Below are 19,138 nucleotides of genomic sequence, written 5' to 3'. Positions count from 1 at the left end.
GTATTGAGTGGCAGCAAAGTCGTTTCCTACAACTCGACGACGGCACTATCCACTTATTTGAACACCGGGGATTATTTAACGCGTGCGTGTAAATCTATGGACGATTTTATATCTTGGGCTGTTAAACGAACGTTTTCTTATTTTTGTACGGCGCGAAGTGAATTAAAAAGGTCATGAAACGTAGGATGCATCAACCGAACCGTTTTCATTTGTTTGCATCTACCGTAGCACTGTTCGTTTTGAGAAGGGCATATTGCGCAAAAACACAGGGGCAAGAAAAGAAAAAAAAAATGAACACGAGTCGAGCGCAGACTATCAACTAGAAATTTTATTCTCGGAAACGCACGTACGCAGGCACGCCACACACACACACACACACACACACACACACGCACACACACACACACACACACACACACACACACACACACACACACACACACACACACACATATATATATATATATATATATATATATATATATATATATATATATATATATATATATATATATATATATATATATATATATATATATATCTTGCAGAGACACATGGTTAAGATTTAAAGGTTGGCGGTTAGATAATCAATTTCCAGTTTATGCAAGCTCACTGACGGCTTAACCAAGAGTGTTCGCACTATATATGTGTGTTATTCCGACAATAAAATTTCTAGTTTATATAGTCTGCGCTTGTCTCGCGTTTTTTTTCTTCCCTTCTTGTCCCTGGTTTTTTTGCGCGAAATGCCCTTCACAATGGATTACCATCTCACCTAACGCTCTGTTCTTTTACTGTTCGTTTAGTTGTTAAAGATACAAAACGGCAAGGCTACAGCCCAATATAGCGGCACCGAAAACCATCCGTGAAAAAGTCTATATTACTGCATGGGACAATTTCGTGCATCGCGCCGGAACGAACGATAATGACGGATACTGTATATACATAGTTCGGGACAGTGCTGTTGATGTATTTTGCTGAAACCGGCCTACATTTCTATATTTAACTCTGCCGTTAGGCCAACTTTCGGAATTAAAAAAAAAAGAAAATATTCTGCAGGGTTAGAGATTTTTTGAAGAGTGAAAGTACTGTATGCGGGCACTAAGCAGCCGGCGCTTTATAATCGCTCGATCTCCATACAAATCACTGTAGGTAAATTCATGCACACAGTGTCTGTATGGCAGCTGCAAAATATGGCGGTATGCGAAGAGCTTGGAAGTGACGCGTGTGGCTGCATGAATTTGTCAAACGACTTTCCGGCCTGGCAAATCGAGCACTTTCAACGAAATATGTTTCTCCCAACTCTGCAAAATGAACCTATTCAGCAAAGATGTCGCTGTATGAATTCAACGATTCGCAGTGACGAATCACATGTGCGGATATTTATCGCGTTCTTGCGTTTGAAAATATTAAACTCCTGCTTCAAAATCATGAAGAGTAACAATAATAAAGTGCAATAAATACGAAGACAGGAACGTCGCAAGCCACATATAGCACTGTGCCCATGAGTTACTTATGGTATCTGAACGATTGCAGAACCAGAGTACCTTCTAGTATTCTTAATAGTGAAACGTGTACCCGCCACTCTCTGTCATGGTTATATAGTTATTAGAAAAGTAACGCCGATGCTTCACGTGTATTCTCTCTCCCTCTCTGTTGCACCTCATCTTCTTCCTCCCCTGACTCAATATGCTATGTGAAAGTTCCTGCGCATGTAGTGCGCAGATCAGATCTGCGCATTTTCAGAAGCTCATTGCAAGTAACCTGCTTCTCTCCCTCGCTCTCTCTCTCCCACTTCCCCTCACCCCGCCAAGGAACAGCATGCTAGAGACACGCTCTCCATGCCCACCTCTCCTTCGTCCTTCCATTCATTGAATATGATCTCCTTCCACTGGCGCAGATGGCTGAGAGCTTCGAGATCCCGTTCTTCGAGTGCAGCTGCAAGCAGAACATCAACATCCAGGAGGCCTTCGTCACGCTCGCCAGGAAAATCCGGGAGCAGAGGGAGCAGAGGGTGATCGTCACTCCGCTAGTACAGAAAACCCTCTTTTGTTTTGCTTTTTACTTATTCTTGGTTTTCCTGCCTCTGTACCTTTTTGTCTTGTTTCGTGCTCCTTCGCCCTTTCTGATTTGTCCGTTCGCTCGTTTTGACGTCTCCCTGTAACGTAATTTGGTGACTTACGAAAGTTCTCCTGCGTCGCGAGCACCGCGTCTGCGTAATTAAATCGATGTAGATAGGCGTCGCGATATTCTTTTGAAGCGAGTAGCCAGCCGATCCTGTTGACGTGAATTGCGTGACGTCACGGCGGAGACGAACTTGTTTGGGTACGGCAGTTTTTCGGGAACTGCGCTTTGGAGGGTGCTGAAGCAGACTGAACATTAGGGCAACGCGGTTTCGTGGGCGTGGGGTGCGTGCTGGATTCTTGCGACAGAAACGGCGACTAAGCAGAGGAGCTCTGGATATATAAAACTAGAAGCAAAGATACCTTAAACATATCTAAAAACCTCGATCATTAGATTAATATTAAATGAAGGCAATGCTGTGGTTACACCAGATATCCAACGCTATATAACCGACATTAGGCAACAGTTAACCAAAATATAGTCAGTGCTGATAGTTTGCGAGTATATGCGGTAGCTAGCTACTAACTCTAGAACAAGCAAACCGCTTCGAAAAATTTGGGAGAAAAAAAAAAAAGCTCTTTACGGTGTTCGAGCCCAGCAAATATATCCCCCTGCAAATATATCCAGCCTCAGAGGTCGGTGTCTGCGCCTAATATGTAATATATTCAGTTACCTGGTCATAATAACGATAATAACGTCGATATGAATCGCAATATTTTAGGAGGAGCGACTGGGTGCCTCGTAATTAATTTCCGTACGTATACTACAAAGCAAATCGTTGAGGAAAGCTAAGCAAATCTATCGCCGGTCAGAGCAAAATATCATGCCGCAACGATCTTTTCGCTTTGCCGGCAATTTTCGTACCGCATCTGCAGTTTCCTCAGGGTCTTCCGAGTTTTCGTTCGAAAGCACCGTCACAGCCCGTCTAATACGTGTGGAAAACCTTCGATATAACATTGATCGCTTTGACGTACGCACCTGTCAAACGAGAACACTGCTGAGCCGTGGCCAAGCAGTCGCGAAGGTTGAGCCATGCAGGGTGGTCCCGACGCTGCTAAAGCGGGCCAAAACGGCCCGTAAGACAAAGAAACCACCTGTAGCACGGTGAAAACAGCCGCTAATAGGTATAGCCAGAAATTCTCGACCAATTATGCGTATGTGTTCTATAACAAAAGGACGCGAGACGGCAAATAGAGTGTAAGACTAATCGAACAGAACGGGAGCGCGCGGCCGGCTTGCGCGGTTCCTCGATTGTTCCCGACAACGGAGGGTAATCACGACGCCGGTGGGTCTAATCAGTGCGTGACCTCGGAGACAACGTGTGTAACCAGCTGGTTTCCAGTGTCGGCAGCGCCCTAATAGCTGTGCACACCGACAGCAACAATTACCGATCAAAGACGGGGCGTGACGGCGAGAAGCCTTGATGCAGCGACTCGGTAGCAATGCCTCGACCGCCACTGCCGCTGCTCGGGGAGTGGGTGGCCTTTTGTTTTGCGAGTATCGTATTTGTTCGTGCGTGTGTCGCTCGATCGCTGCCCCGCGGAGCTGCGCGTGGAACTCGAGGCATTCGCTGCGCGTCGTGCACGCCGGCTGGCTCCTATCAGGGGCACCGCGCGTTTAGCCAAGCTATACCCGAGCCGTCGCTCGGGGCCAATGAGCTGTAATTTGTCCTCTGATTGAAAGGCAATATGCCGCTATACCTACCGCTGTTTTCCCCTTCGAGATGTCCGCGCACATGCATCAACGACTGGAGCTGCGTGCGGAATGTATATCGTTGCAGCAGGGCCGCTGCAGAGAAAGAAATGCGAATTACACAGCCCGTGCTGGTATTGGGATTGAGGCGATTACATCACTCCCCCCCCCCCCTTTTTTTTGCGTTCGGTTTGTTTGTTTGTATTTTCTTTTTATTTTACTGTTTGTTTGTTTGTTGCTCGCCTTTCCAAGCATGTTCGCTGCCTTATGTGCCAGTTTGGGTCGTTCTTAAATAGTGTAAAGTTAAATGCCTTTGCATAAAGAAGTGCTCGAAACTCTCAGAATACTTCAAGATACAGGTCGCTTCGTTGTAATGGTCGCGCAGTCGTCGGCGTAGCCGGGTAGAAGGGTGTTGAACCCCCCCCCCCCCACCGCCCCCTTTCTTTTCCTAATTTTGCATGTGTATATACACACGCGCATACAAACACACGCACGAACATGCATAAAGAGTGATTGAAACCCCTCTCCCCTTCCCCCTGAAAAAAATATTTCTGGTTGCACCTATGCTGGCGGTAGAGTCGGGACGCAAGGCATCCTTATTTATTTATTTATTTATTTATTTATTTATTTATTTATTTATTTATTTATTTATTTATTTATTTATTTGCATTACAAGCACAAGGACACAGAGATAAGAGGGAGAGAGCAAGCTGGCAAATGCCGCCAGGAGGGGCACAACGCCTGCCTGCTCTAGAGTCACTGTATATGCTACCTTTAGGTAGCAGAGTTGTGCATCTGTCTTCCAACGCCGCTAGCAACCATGCATTGCGGAGAAGCTGCCGCTTAGGCCAATTTGTTTATTTCTCGACGCCGCCGCTGCAGCGAACTGAATTAACACTAGCCATCAACAGCCAATGTTTATCGCCCGTCTTCGACACGCCAGACAGGTTAATCGGGGACACGGTAGGCATGTCGCCTGCAAAAACGAAGTGCGACTTCACCGCATAGCTGTGGTTGCTAGCCGGACTTATGCGCAACTCTGCTACCTTGAGGTAGCATATACAGTGACTCTAGCCTGCTCTTTAGTGAGGAAGGAAGAGACAGAGGAAAGAAAATAGGAAAGTAAAGAAAAAATTGACGAAGACTTGGACAAAAATAGGTAAACACACACACACACACACACACACACACACACACACACACACACACACACACACACACACACACACACACACACACACACACACACACACACGCACGCACACACACACACACACACGCACACACACGCACACACACACACACACACACACACACACACACACACACACACACACACACACACACACAACACACACACACACACACGCACACACACACGCACACACACACACAAAGAAACGCTTATAAACGGGTGGCCAGATCTGTTTGGTCCATAAAGGTCAGCAGAGCTCGATGGGCCTGGTCGCGTCGAGATACACAACCTCTCGGAAAGAGGTAGTCGTCCATGGTCGCGCATTTAAATCCGAGGAATTTATATTCCTTAATCAGCAAATCCTTCTTTGCACAGGTCATTTCAATGCAGAGGCGAGAAGGGTGTGACAGAGTGTCTACAAGTTCGAAACAGTGCTCGTCTATTGAGAGCCACTTCGCGCACAAATATATACGTCATCAAGCAAAAGTAAGCAGGCACGAATTCTCGCTGGGCGCGCCAGCAACACTGTCCCGTTGTGGCACATCCCTCGGTACAGGTAGGGTGGCTAGAATGTACAGGTGCGTGCACCTTTCACGTTGTGGCTTCGTGTCCTGCAACTCCACTTTCTTTCTCATCCCCCTTCCCCATCCCAACTAGAGAGGATTGGGAGGAGTACCTGCTCGGCTGCTCCACCTTGGATGCGCAACGCTCCTTGGTGGCACGCGCCCGGGCAGCGGCCATCTCCAATGGCGTCCCGGACTAGGGACTGCCACTCAGGCACACAGCAGTTCTCTTGCGAATTTCTTTAATAAAATGTTTACCACCACCACCAGGTGCGTGCAGCTCGTGATGTCAGTTCCTTTTCCCATGCCAGCAGTTCACCTGACACCTCCGCTTCATATGGTATTATTGTTCGAAGCTTTGGCGGCGAGGACATTCTCGCGGCGCAGTGGCCTCGTGGCCGCCCTTACGTTCAACGCCTGTCTTTGCCGGCTAAAAATATCCCTCAAGAAAACATTACCGCTGCAGGCCAGAGCCTCAACAAAAGCGCTTGCGTGTTCCCAAGGGCTCAGTTTTAACGTGAGCTGCTCGCAGAACAAACAGGCGCGGAACGAGGGAGGAGAACGAAACTCTATTTCTGTTCTCAGACTTCATAATACTGTCACTTCAGGCTTCTGCAGTACATTGGCGGGTGGATGACGGCGCTGTTTCACTACGCAGGAGCCTCGATGCATTGATATATCCGGCAGAATGTATCCCACGTACGTTGCATACGTTATTTCGCGCTTTTCTGTGGCGTTAGGATAGTGTGCACCCATGAGTAGGCTTTTGTTTACTGCTCGACAACTCTCCGTATCGTACGATGTAAAAGTGTCGTTAACAAATATGTCATCGGTGCATGGACAATGTTAATTATTCCTAACTAAATAATAGCGCGTGGTGAAGCGAGCGTGTGTGTAGTTCAGGCGCGCAGGGTTCTCCATTAGGGAGAGGGGCAAGGTTCCCCGCCTCCCCCCCTCTCTTTTACCGGGTCCGAGCGAAAACATGCTTCGCGATGGATGCAAGTGAAAAGATAACCTGCTTCTCACAACGGCGTGCCTTTGGTCCCCGGCTTTCAGGGGATAACGGTAAAAAGTAAACAGTTCTTGGAGTGCAGCATTAGGGCTGGGAATTTCGGATAATATGTTTCTCTGCAGTAGCAATAAGCTACACAGCTGAATTAGCACACTCAGGTCCCGCATATCCGCCAAATTTGCACATTACACACTACTGACTCATCTTGCCGGTCATGTTACGGCAGTGAAAGAAAGGCCGCCTGTGCTGGATGCCCCCCCCCCCCCCCCTCCCCGTGGATGATGCACCCTCCTGCAAAAAGTTCTGCCCTTGCACACGCCTATGGTCGGGTGGCACGGGGAGTGACCCTGAAGAGAACCCTTTTTAGACTTTGCTGCTGTATATATACCACCTTGCCTTACGAATTACACTGAGCTCATCCCGTCCGTCTCTCGTCTCTCGCAGCCGGGCAAGTTCGAAGACAGCGACCGGCTGCAGTGGGAGAAAGCGGACCTGAACCAGAACAGGCAGTCGCCGTCGGCACAGTACCGCTGCAACTGCTGAGTGACGCCGCCGCCTTCCGCGAATCAAGCCGTTCTTCCTTCGTCGCCGCCTCCACCGCCAACGTCACCGATGCCCGACTCGTATTCATTTCTGCGCTCCCGCCGCCTGCCGACAGCTGCATGCTGCTGCATTATCCGCTGTATCACACCACGCGGACCTTGGACTGATGGACGGACTCGACGCCGCTGAGAAAGTGGAGAGCCTCGCTGGCGGATCGGCTCATCGCCCCTCAAGTGCAACGATGCCTCTTTTCGGTTCCCACACTGACGCTTTACTATGTACACGCCGCAAGGACGATACTGTTAAACGGATGAGTTCGTTCGGGCGCTCTTGCGCTACGAATACGCGTTCAGATATGTGTGTGTGTGTGTTTACGCTTAGCATTTCCTTTCAACGTGCTGCGATCGTGGAGAAAGCTGACGCCGACCGTGTTACTGTGTAATTAAAGAGAGTCGCGAACCATCATAACAAAACTCTGAGGTAAGGGCGTTCGAATAGTGAAATTTCCGAATAGGAAACGAATGTTCGGAGAGTACCCTGTTTCGAACGCAAGAGCAAATGTCGACACAAATTTATGTTTCCTAATACAGATAAATAGACTTTAAATTAAAGTATAGACGGCGAAAAGGGAAACTTACATTGGCAACTGATATAATTATATTAAAGTGAAGCTTTACAATCAGCAAAAAATAATTAACTGTCATTATATTTCCTGGTTGGTACAATGATTATTTAAAACAGTTTACACGCGTTCCTTTTTCTTTCTTTTTTTGTGTTAATCACATTTCAGTGACCTCCTCGATGACGGACATAAGATATAACACAGACACACATCATGTTTGAGAGAGTGTGCTGCACATTGATTAAGATATGTTTATTCGACGCCATTGGAGATATTGACAACTTTCATAGCCGGCTATATAGCGCTATATACTCGTCATACGACAGAACGGAAATGACACGAAAGAGACGGAGGAAAGCAATATCGACTTTCCAGCCCTGACAGGACATTGACACGCGTATATGCAACGTGCACAGAAACACAGCGTCTTCACGCAGAGCCAAACAGCAAGACCGGTGAGGTGCTCTGTGGACATTTTGTATACTTCCGGCATAGGCTCGCGTGCTTCCGAGTTCGTGCGTCCATGTAGAGAACATTACGTCACGTTCATCCAGATAAGTCTTTGCGTTCCAGCGTTGAACGGCAAGGCCACTGTTCAGAGTCCTTGGCTTCCTGCCTTAGCCTCCTTCTTTGCACGGACGCGCGTCAAGAAAGGCAGTTGTCCTTGGCGTTGTGTTCGTGAGGAGCGAAATTGCAGTTTGCATTAGGCCGTCGCGTACCTATACAATTATTCGCCTCACTTCACCCCCGGTCACAAATATAGCCTCCTTTGCGGCGCATGCAGTACATGAATCAATGTGGTTTACACGTTCTAGTAAAATAGGTCAGACTGGACTACAATGCACGCGTTGCTCAGTGTTTGTACAAGCACTATGGAGATTACTGTCGCTAAGATTGAATTTATTTATAGTAGATGATGCAAAACATAAATATGACAGTGTATTGAATATGTGTTGACTGCATATGGCGATCATTATCCAGATATGACTTTGTCGCATCTGAGATTCAATGACTTCGCTCTGGCAAGAGCGAAGTCATTGTCAGTGTTTCTAGCAAGACAACAACTTATAATGGTATAATTTCCTGGTCAGCTTTAAAATGATAATAAAAAAGTCTACGTCGTTGCTAATGCGGGTCGGTCAGCTTTGAATTCCTAATCGTCTACATGCTGGCAATTAAGGTGCACGTTAGCAAAGCGATGACGCGCAGAATCACATGAACCGGCAAATCAGATTGCGTTATGACGCAGGGAATTATAAGCCAGCAGCACGCGACAGGGGCCCGGTTGCTTCGAGGACGTGAGGCCGTCTTTATAGACCACACACTTATTTGCAAAGGCTACAGCTACGGCGAAGGTGACACAGACCGTTTTGCGCCAACTTTCACACCCTGTTTTCACTGCAACGTATATTCCCGACCAAAAAATGCATACACTGGATGTCTGCAAGGCGGAAGCTGAGTTGTGACACCGCTCTAGGCGAGCGGCATTGCCGCCTTAAGCGCTTAGCAGGCCCCGATAAGTATCCTTGATAACGTCAAGCGCTCTCTCGGCTCAAGTATGGTCATTCATGTTGTGACGCTCCGCGCAGGTCAAAGTGGACAGTTGTCGCTGCTATAGCGACGCAAGCCGACGACTACTGTATGTATAATGGACGAGCGACTTCGAGATTACCGCAAATAACCAGTGTATAACAACTGCAGCCTCGTCGTGGTTTCGCAGAATAGTTGTTGTTGAAAGCGTTATACTTAAACGGCGGAGCTAGGTGGCGCAGTTGTGCCACGCCATAGATACAACGTGGCGCAGACAATGTGTACCGTATAGTTTGTTATATATGCGTGATCTTGTTTGGTGTGGACCATTTCTTGTACAAAGTGTGATACTTTTTGCGTACAATACGACAAAAGATATATATAATATATAATAATAACCGATTTGTGTTCGCCGAGCCACGAGCCCAGGGGCGGAATCTTGTACACGTACATATGGTTCGGTCTTTGTTCGGTTTCGGCACACGCGCTCGGTCACAAGTCGGCTACCTACATCGAATAGCCGCCTTCTGGCCAATCGCGACAGCTGAAAACGAGCTTTAGAAAGCCGAACAAATACGGAACGTGCACGAGGTTCTCTTTCGAACGCTCGGTCCCTAGCCCGCGCGCTTGGCCAGAAGCCACCTATCGTCGTCGTCGAAAGGCTGGCTTCTGGGCTTCTGGCCAATCGCGTGCGCGAAAAGCGAACGTTCGAAAACCGAGTGTACGAGATTCGTGTTCGAACGTTCGGTTAGGGTGTCTGCAAGTTACCCTGTAGTTCGGTCTTGGCTCGCGCACTTGGCCAGAAGCAAGCTATCTTCGTCGAACATCTGGCTTCTGGCCAAGCGAACGTTCGAAAACCGAACAAACATCGAACGTGTGCATGAGTCCGCCTCCGGATGAGGACTCACAGCGATGGTGTATGGACTCGCTCTTGCGAGCACAGCGGATTCGCTGTGCGCACGGTACATGGTCAAAGACTGTAAATACGCTTTCCAGTTCGTTAACGAGGTTTGCTTGACGAAATGGGCGATTCGTGAGATTTTCCAGCCGCACCGCTGCTTTCTCTATAATGATATTGAAAGTAAAATCAAGCGGAAACTGAGCTGAGCTTTAGCCAAGCTAAAAGTGTTGCTTTCATACTGTGCCAAGATCCCGTACTATGAGTCTATTCCTGGTGGTTGTTCTTCAACAACGAGCATAGGCGTGCGCAGGGTTCCCCATTAGGGGGGGGGGAGGCGAAGGTTCATCGCAGCGTCCCCCCCACCCTACTAAGTCCATGTATGGGGCAGCTTTTGCGTCTCCCCCTGCCGCCCCCCTGCCCCCCTCCCCACTGTGCGCACGCCATGAACTGGCAAGGAGGCAAACGTGAATCTGAAGCCACGCAGGCGGGCCTTTGTATACGGGGTCGAAGCGGTGCTTCGCCCCGTGGCTCGTTGCAGTGAAGCTTGAAAGGAGCAGTTTTAAATAGGAGCTGACTAATATTACGGCCTCTTGAAAAACGCGTAAGCCTTGTAAGTATTTGTATAATGGCGAGTTAAGCCGTAATGTAACTTCTATTCACCTCGCTACATTTGATGGTGTTCACTTTGACACTAGCTAAGCACCTCTCAGCGTGGAGCTTAAAATACAGGTAAAAAGAAGAGGGTGCTAGTGCACTAAGTAAACGCACAGGTTTTTTTTTCTTCTTCTTTCTTTTTCTGCTAGAACAAGTAGTAAACTTGCCGTATAGTACGCGCTGCATGCTGGAAGGCATTGTTAACTGTCAATTTATAATCGCCCTCTTTTTTTAAGAATATCCGCGCACGAAGAAAAAAAAAAATAAAAAGCTCGCCGGATAAAATCTTAACTGTTTATTATGCTACCGACGACGCACGATGTAAGTGTTTGAATACGACGAAAGCGAATGCGTCTTTTCATGTGTATAAAAATGCTGTAGTTCATGCCAAAGCAACTTCCAAAGAAACGGTTAAACTAAAAGAATGTTACTTTACCAAAAAATTGTATACAATTCTATATTGTGGAACACTTTCTATTTGTCACATATGTTACTCGGAATACGCAGGACATACCGTATGTTCCAAGGTATACGTCTTCATCAATTTTGTCGCTAGCGGGTAAGATGTTTTCGGCTATTGCTGCGAATGTAAAACAGGACAGAGTGATAACAGCATTTTTTCTGTCATTTTCTTTGTTTTCTTCCCTGTACACTTTGGTTATTCTGTTTGCAAGTTTTATTACTGGGTGTAGACCAGTGAACTGAAACTCCGTGTGATCGCTCGGTTGAATAAAGAATACAATATGTGAAGCAATCGGCGGTCTAGCGTATTTATTGTTTCCTGTCATATTGGCCGCGAGGATCGAGCGGAGTCGCCGCCTAGCGGCTTCTGGCTGAACCACGCCAAGTGTGGATTGCTCCATGCGTCGTCTGCTAGCCCCGTTGTGTTTGCACGTGCGCGTACGTCATGCAGATCCTCAAAAGGCGGTTTGTTCCGTTGCGTTAGTGCAACTTCAACCACTCGTGCGTATGCCTAACACGATATAAAGAAGCATTTGGCCTTGATCGGCTGTATATGTACTGTAATAACATCAGAGAGTGCACTTGTCGAGAGTGCTGTGTGTGGTCGTCGTACCCTCCATTCATGAGAGTCATATCAGTGTAGGTGCCGCTCTGTGGTTCAAGCGCATTGCAAAGTGCACTTGGCGTAGCCCTAAAGATGAGAAGTATTAAATCTCATGGGAATATAGCCTTTTAGCGGCGCGGTGGTAAAAAAAGGCTCGCATGTACTTGAGCGTTGTTTTTAGGTGTTATCTGTACGTTACGCGACGAGCTTTAGTTGTGTACGGTCCTGGTCTCACTAGAGAGAAATATTTCTGTTAAGTGACGTCTGACACTTCGGTACTTAAATTTTCCCCGAAAAAGAACAGAAAATGAAATGACGCGCAAATCGCAAAAATGAGTTGATTTGCGCAATTTTAACTTGTGGCAAAATTTATATAAAAACACCCGTGTACTTAGATTAAGGTGCGCTTTATAGAGCGCTGATGGTCAAAATAATCCAAACGGCGTAGTTTACGTTTATGTCGTAGTAATTTCACGCAAAGCCACATCTTTTTTTTCTTTACATTATCTTGAGCCATTGTGTTGCGTTGTTTACATTGACAGAAGGCAGCGGACATTATTCGTATAAAAAGCGTACTTTGGTCCCGTGAAATAACCGGACCTTTGTTCCATTAATGTTGTGCAAGTAATCAATCGAAGAAATTTACGTGCGGTACAGTTACCTTTGTGTACTGTTACTGGAATAAAAGCAAGCGTGTGCGTGTTAAACGTCTCCGTAGCGCTAAGGCGCTGTCAGCCACGTAGCTTTCCTCAGTAAACCTATAAACTGTTTTACATTTCATGGAGAACTGAATAAGAAATGCGAATGAATATTTGAGCACGCAGTGCACAATGTGCTATTTCAACTTATCGTGCAGGAATACGGGCTTTCTTTTTGTTGAGGAGCATCCAAATGAACAAGAAGTAAATAGTTCATTCAGTCGCTCGATACAGCAGTGCGTAGTAGGTGGAACACAAGCTAAACATGCAGAAATAAAACAACAAGAAAACGTCACCCATTGCGAAAACGCCGACTGTCGCCGAAGGCGAGCAACCCGTTCGTTGTGAGAATGCGCTTCTCTCACAAGTAATTTTAACGTTCGGCGCGCTTCGTGCATTAATTCGGGAATGAAGAGCGCACATATTACGACAACGCTGCAGTCAACGCATTTTAATTGCCGGAAATCGGGTCACATCACTCACAACGAAGCGCTGTTGTGCAAGTTTGTTTACGCGCCGACAATTGCCTATCCAAACTAGTGCGACGACGGTGCTGCCACCTGTAGCCCGATCTCGCGGCGAATAGTGCCAGATGGTCGCAATGTGTCAGCTGCGTCTGGCTGTCGGAAAGTGCACTGCTCACGCCTGACACAACACACATTCCTGGTGTCAGATATTGCGTGCCTTCACACGCAACAAACAACAATCATTGATGTGACCATTAATGTGATATTTTGTGCCTGATATAAGAAGCAAATTGTCATGTGCGGCAGACTCAGATGTTCAAATTATGCCAATGAATAGCAAGATAACTAGGATTCAATAATTGACTTTTTAAGTGAATTCCTTTAAGGCATAAGTTTCAAATTACGAATTTTAACCGGTGAGTTTGCCAGCAAGGCGAGTGTACACTTTGAACGAATTTCCAGGGTTACAACAGTTTCGAGATACTCATTCCCAATGTGTGCAACAAGATACATAAGTGTTCCAGTTATTCTTGAGCTTCAGTGCACAAAAGCAAAATGACTGGGACAGCACTGCACTTTTAGAGCAAATTTGATGGCACCTATCTCGAAATCTGCGCCACCCTCACGTTTAATTTGACTTAGATTTAGCTTGGCGCTTACTCGACGCGCCATTCTTCTAAGAATACATAGCCAATGACCACGGTGTGGTATGCGCACATATGCTCAAAAGGAGCACTAACGTGCATGCGCACAACGCCCATACCAGAAGCCCCGGCAGAGCTGACTGAACGTGGCTGTGTACAGTCCTGACTTTGTCACTTTTGCAGCCTAACACACTGGCACGCAAACTTTGGAAGAGACCGTACAAAAGAACGCGAAATGCATATAAACGCACGCGAAAGGCACCCAAAAGAACGCAAGGACGGGCGTACGCACGTCGCAAAGACAACTTGGCACATGCGCTTTTTTTTTTAAGACTGTAGGGTGGATCAAATACAAGATACAAGGGGAGTGGTAATGCTGTAGGATGCACTGCCGGGGTAAGAGCAGATACCTGTGATAGCACTCGGGATGCAGAAAGGTGCTCTGTCGAATGCGAGACGGCAGCGTATACGTCTGAGCGTCGCGTGCTTTGTACCTGTGTGGGCGTGTACAGGTATCATTGTGATTTCCGTAGGTGCCTGAACGTAAATAGCGATGTTTTGATGGTAATGCATTCGAGAGCGACAGTCCTTACAAAGACGCGTACGGCAAGTATGGCAGAGAGCATGCGCATACTGACGCGCGCTACGTACGGATAGCGAAGCACTTAACTTCCGTGGCCGTAATAGCTGTTATGAGCCTACTACGGCTTTCGTTCACCTGTTACTACTCGAGTGTGTAATGCCGGTGTCACACGGAGCACTGCTTATCGCGATTAAGCCCGATCGAGATCAAATTTCTCAACAGTGATTGGCTCCCTTTTGCAGTTTGCGTAAAGGAGTCAATCCCCATCAATAAATTCGATCCGCATCAGGCCCGATCACGATCAAAAGTGACCGAGCGACATCGGTATAAATGTTATTTCATCACACTTTCCTCTCGTTGTTACACGAAACATTTCCTTTTTTGAAGCATGTCGGCTAATCTTTTTATCACGCTCGTGTGATGAAGAACAAGGTCATACTTATACATGTTACATGTTTTGTAGGGCTCTAGTCCTCCAACAGAGACCGCCGCCACGCGGCAAGGTGAAGAGCGCTAGGCCGTCACTCATTGACATTTGGTCCTTTAAGATCGAATGCTACAGTATACTGCGCGCCTAAAAGAAAATCACGATAAACATGTTTTTCGGCCCGAACAAAACGTTCGCTCTACACTGCAGCGTAATTCACTAGGATATACGCGTTTGTTGTGTGTTGATTAGTTATATTCTTAATTGCATATCTGGTCTGTTCTTACAACCGGAGCTATAGTGTGCGCGCAATATTGAGTTTGATTACAGTTATGCTTTCCATTAATGAAAAGGTAGCCATGTCAACTTTGACCACTACATGTGCCCATGAGATGTATTTCATCCATGCCTTCATTATTCATTGAGTGAGTGAGTGAGTGAGTGAGTGAGTGAGTGAGTGAGTGAGTGAGTGAGTGAGTGAGTGAGTGAGTGAGTGAGTGAGTGAGTGAGTGAGTGAGTGAGTGAGTGAGTGAGTGAGTGAGTGAGTGAGTGAGTGAGTGAGTGAGTGAGTGAGAGCGATTTATCGAGCGAACGTGTTGAATATAGTAATATCTGAGGTTTTACGCGCCAGAACCACGATATGATTATGAGGCACGCCGTAGTGGAGGGCTCCGCAAATTTCGACCATCTGGTGTTCTTTAACGTGCCATGACATCGCACAGTACACAGGCTGGGCCTCTAGCATTTCTCCGGCTAGCACGGGCTGGGCCTATAGCAGGCCCGTAGCCAGGGTGGAGGGGGGGGGGGGCTGATGGCTCGCACCCCCCCTCCTGAAATTTTGCTTAAGCACGTGTCTTTACCAAAAATAAATAATGAAAATATGTGTTCTTCCCAAATAGTCAAGGTTTTCAGCAAGTGCCCCCCCCCCCCCCCCGCCCCCGAAAAAAATTCCTGGCTACGGGCCTGGCCTATACGCGATGCGCAGCGCCTATAGGGGCGCCACTGAAAGCCGCGTAGCGGCGGCCGTTGGAACCGCTGGCGGGTCGCGTAGCAGACGCCTCTTTTCACTGCAAGCATGACGGAAGTGCGCGCTTGCGATTTGCCCCTTGTGCGCGTCCCAAATAATTACTTTTGCGGCGATTGTGTGCGCAAAGGAGCCGCACTTTATAATAGTGGACATGTGTCCGATGTCACAGCTGTGTTGGACGACAATGTCACCATACGCGCCAAGTGTTTGCCACAGACAAGCGTCAACAAGCTTCCCCACGAAGTGGAGCTCATCGTAAGTACACCGCTTTCTTTATAACGTCCCGATCACTAATGCCTGCATGCGTTGACGCATGAACCAACGTTTTTTTTCTCGACACAGTAGCTTCGTTTACGTGCCATATGTTTATATAGTAGATTTTGAGGGAGCGCTGTCGCACCGGCGCATGGATTTCACGGGCGCGGCCACGCGAATAAGGGTCAGCGTTGGTAAAACTTTGAAACCAGCACGATAAACTTGTGAAAAAATATCTCGGCAGCTTGCGCTAGTGGCGCGGGACTGAGTCACTGCGAAGCTTGTGGTCACAGAGTTGTCATAGCAGCTTGCCATGGCATGTATTTGCTGGGTGTGTTCAGATAAGAACGTCGGTGCATGTCCGTCGACCCCCTGTAATTTCGCTGAAAAAAATACATTCTGTTGTCTATAAGTGAAAGCAGGCGTTCTCTTATTATTTCGACCTTTCTTAAGCGAAGTGAGCTGTTTCTTGTTTATGCTCTTTCTTTTTTTCTTTTTTTAGGGGGCGAGCGCGGTCGGGCTGCAGAAGCGCCGCCACGCAGCATCTGCGTTATCACGTTACCGACGTGCCAATGGGATCCCCTCAGTGGATCCTATCCAGCCACCTCCTTTGTGGGCCGTACGCAGGCACCGGTGATCACATATTCCAGTGCCATCATTAGGTAGAATCAGGGGCGTAGCCAAGAGCGGGGGGTTGGGGGTTCAACCCCCACCCCGAAATTTTTCAGTTTTGCTTGCGTATACATACACGCACACATACAAACGCACGCACGAACATACATAAAGTATGGTTGAAACCCCCCCCCCTTCCGAAAAAAAATTTCTGGCTACGCCCCTGGATAGAATGCAGCCGATTTCGTGCAGCACACTTGTAATTCCACGGCGCTTTTGTAAAGGAGTCGTCACCTGCCCCACATTCTCTGGCATTGCGCTTCGCGCCATTCGTTTTTCAAGAGAGCCTATGCATCGCGTCTTATCAGTAATAACAACCTCATGTGCATTGCGTCTACAATGCAGGCGAGGCGACTAAGTGTAAACGTAGTAGCAGTCGCTGAAGACGTAGCGACATAAATGGAAAAGTGAAAACACGGTAATCGTTTTAACACTGCTGTAAACAAAGCGCGATTGCTGACTTTCTACGTCGTACTGCCGCAATCCACCGCCGCCGTCGCTCTCGCTCATGAAATAGCACAGAAAACCTGTAGAAGCGCGTTCCTGGCGATTTTTTCTGTGTGTTTGAGCAGCCGACAACGCAGCACTTATTTTTCGACATCGCTGAGGCCCGACAGAGTCGTTAAATCACGATGAAAACACATCCATCCGTGCACTGGCGTAGACGCTTGCAGGAACACTGCTCGCCGGGACCCATCAGCGCTTCCGAGCCGTGGCGGCAGATGGCGTCGTCGGCGCTTAAATGCGACCGCGGCGGACGAACATGTTCAGTGAATGATGTGTTTAATGATAGCTGTGCAGTTCAGCGATCTTGACTAAATTCTATTGTGATAGAAATACGTGCTCTCAAATTTTTCAAAATTAGTTTTTCGATATGCCCTAGAAAAATATGGCACCGCAACATCGAAGCAGGCGGGCTATTATACTAAAAAGTTAAGCTGTTATGCAACCTTCAGAAACTTTACCGTGGCAGAAACAACATAATCTGTTAGAATGTAATGACTAACAATGATAAACTGTTTGAGCACATATTGGAATAATAGGTTGACTGTTAAAAAGGCAAAAGCAATTTACATATACATTTTACATATATATACGCATGTAAAATGCAACAAACGTCACTAAAAACAGTAATTTATTCTGGAAAAGCGTATGAATTTGACCCGAATGGGGAAAAAGAGAACGAAGGTGAAGGAAAGAAATTATCGTACAGTACACAGGCTGGGCCTCTAGCATTTCTCCGGCTAGCGCGGGCTGGGCCTAAGCAGGCCCGTAGCCAGGGTGGAGGGGTGGGGGGGGGGGGGGGGGGGCTAAGGGCTCGCTCCCCCCCTCCTGAAATTTTGCTTAAGCACGTGTCTTTACCAAAAATAAATAATGAAAATATGTCTTCTTCCCAAATAGTCAAGGTTTTCAGCAAGTGCCCCCCCCCCCCGCCCTTATCGTCTACATAGCGATGTAGACTCCGAATTTGAATAGAATAGTTTTCGGTAATCGATAAGTATTCGGTACGAGAATTCAATGTTAGAATGACATATGTCGATACATTTGCATATCAGGTTTGTACGATTGTCCATACGACCACTGCCTGCATATCGGGTGGGCGTTCGTCGATATGATGGCTTACCGCGACAGCAATATTTCGCTACAAATTGCGCAACAGTTCGTGTGTGCCTGATATATAGACAGGGAAGTTAACTTGTTCAAATACTTTCAACTTATTCGAGCTGGTCACAAAGGATTTTAAAAAGGCTCGCACATATATTATTGAATATTAAACCCTTTAATTGTGAAGGTAGCTAGCGGCTAATCCACTTGCTCGCTACAAGAAATAAGTTATTTGGTTGATTGAATTAAGGCACAATAATAAGGTAATTTGTCTAGTTCTTCATATAGTCCGATATTCAACTTCGATTCAATTCCGAATATTCAGTTCGACCATACGGACACTTACGAGTTTTATCGCCTACTAATTATTGCATATATAAAATCACTTTGATAATCACCGGCCAAAGATACGTGCCTTACCGCAAAGCTCTAATTCAGCTTCCCTGCACAATTTAAAGCAGAAAATAAGTTATTGTTGACCGGATAGCGCAGTGTTGGAACCACTAATCACAACTTCATCTGTTCCGACTGCTCACAGCTGGTACTTCCCTTTTCGCTACGCTTTCGTTGGGCCGTGTTTCGAAAAAGTGACACATGCCACAGGCGGAACTGGTCCGCACGTTATTTCGCGCAATCGCGCAACTCGAACAGACACCAAACGAGCGCGCACAATAAATTCCATCAGCTGGCGCAAGCATGCTGTCCGACTGGTCGCCCTAGTTTCGGCTTTCCCGCCGTACGCGAGTTTCCCTGGCGGCACATGCCCGAACTAAAGCAGCGCTTTCTTTCCCCGACCTACGATCTCGCCGCTCTCTCCCCGAGCGAGCGCTTTTCCGTCGCGGTCGCTTTTGCCAGCGAGAG

General features: G+C 47.2%; 1 protein-coding gene across 2 annotated transcripts in view; it reads left to right on the top strand.

The window, feature by feature from the left end:
- Positions 1 to 11,583, top strand: part of LOC119393794 (ras-related protein Rab-8A) — a 118,633-nt gene extending 107,050 nt beyond the window's left edge. The window contains exons 6-7 of one of the 2 annotated variants that reach the window (XM_037660955.2): positions 1,898 to 2,011; positions 7,028 to 11,583. In XM_037660955.2, the coding sequence (XP_037516883.1) occupies positions 1,898 to 2,011; positions 7,028 to 7,126 (213 nt within the window). In that variant the 3' untranslated portion in view covers positions 7,127 to 11,583. Of the gene's footprint in view, positions 1 to 1,897; positions 2,030 to 7,027 lie in introns of both variants that reach the window. The other variant, XM_037660957.2, reaches the window with a different exon arrangement.
- The last annotated feature ends 7,555 nt before the right edge of the window (positions 11,584 to 19,138 follow it).

This window comes from Rhipicephalus sanguineus, chromosome 5 (genome assembly GCF_013339695.2).
Source record: "Rhipicephalus sanguineus isolate Rsan-2018 chromosome 5, BIME_Rsan_1.4, whole genome shotgun sequence".
NCBI classification, from domain to species: Eukaryota; Metazoa; Arthropoda; class Arachnida; order Ixodida; family Ixodidae; genus Rhipicephalus; species Rhipicephalus sanguineus.
Note: the sequence above shows the minus strand (reverse complement) of the source record. Positions and strands in the feature narration are given on the sequence as shown.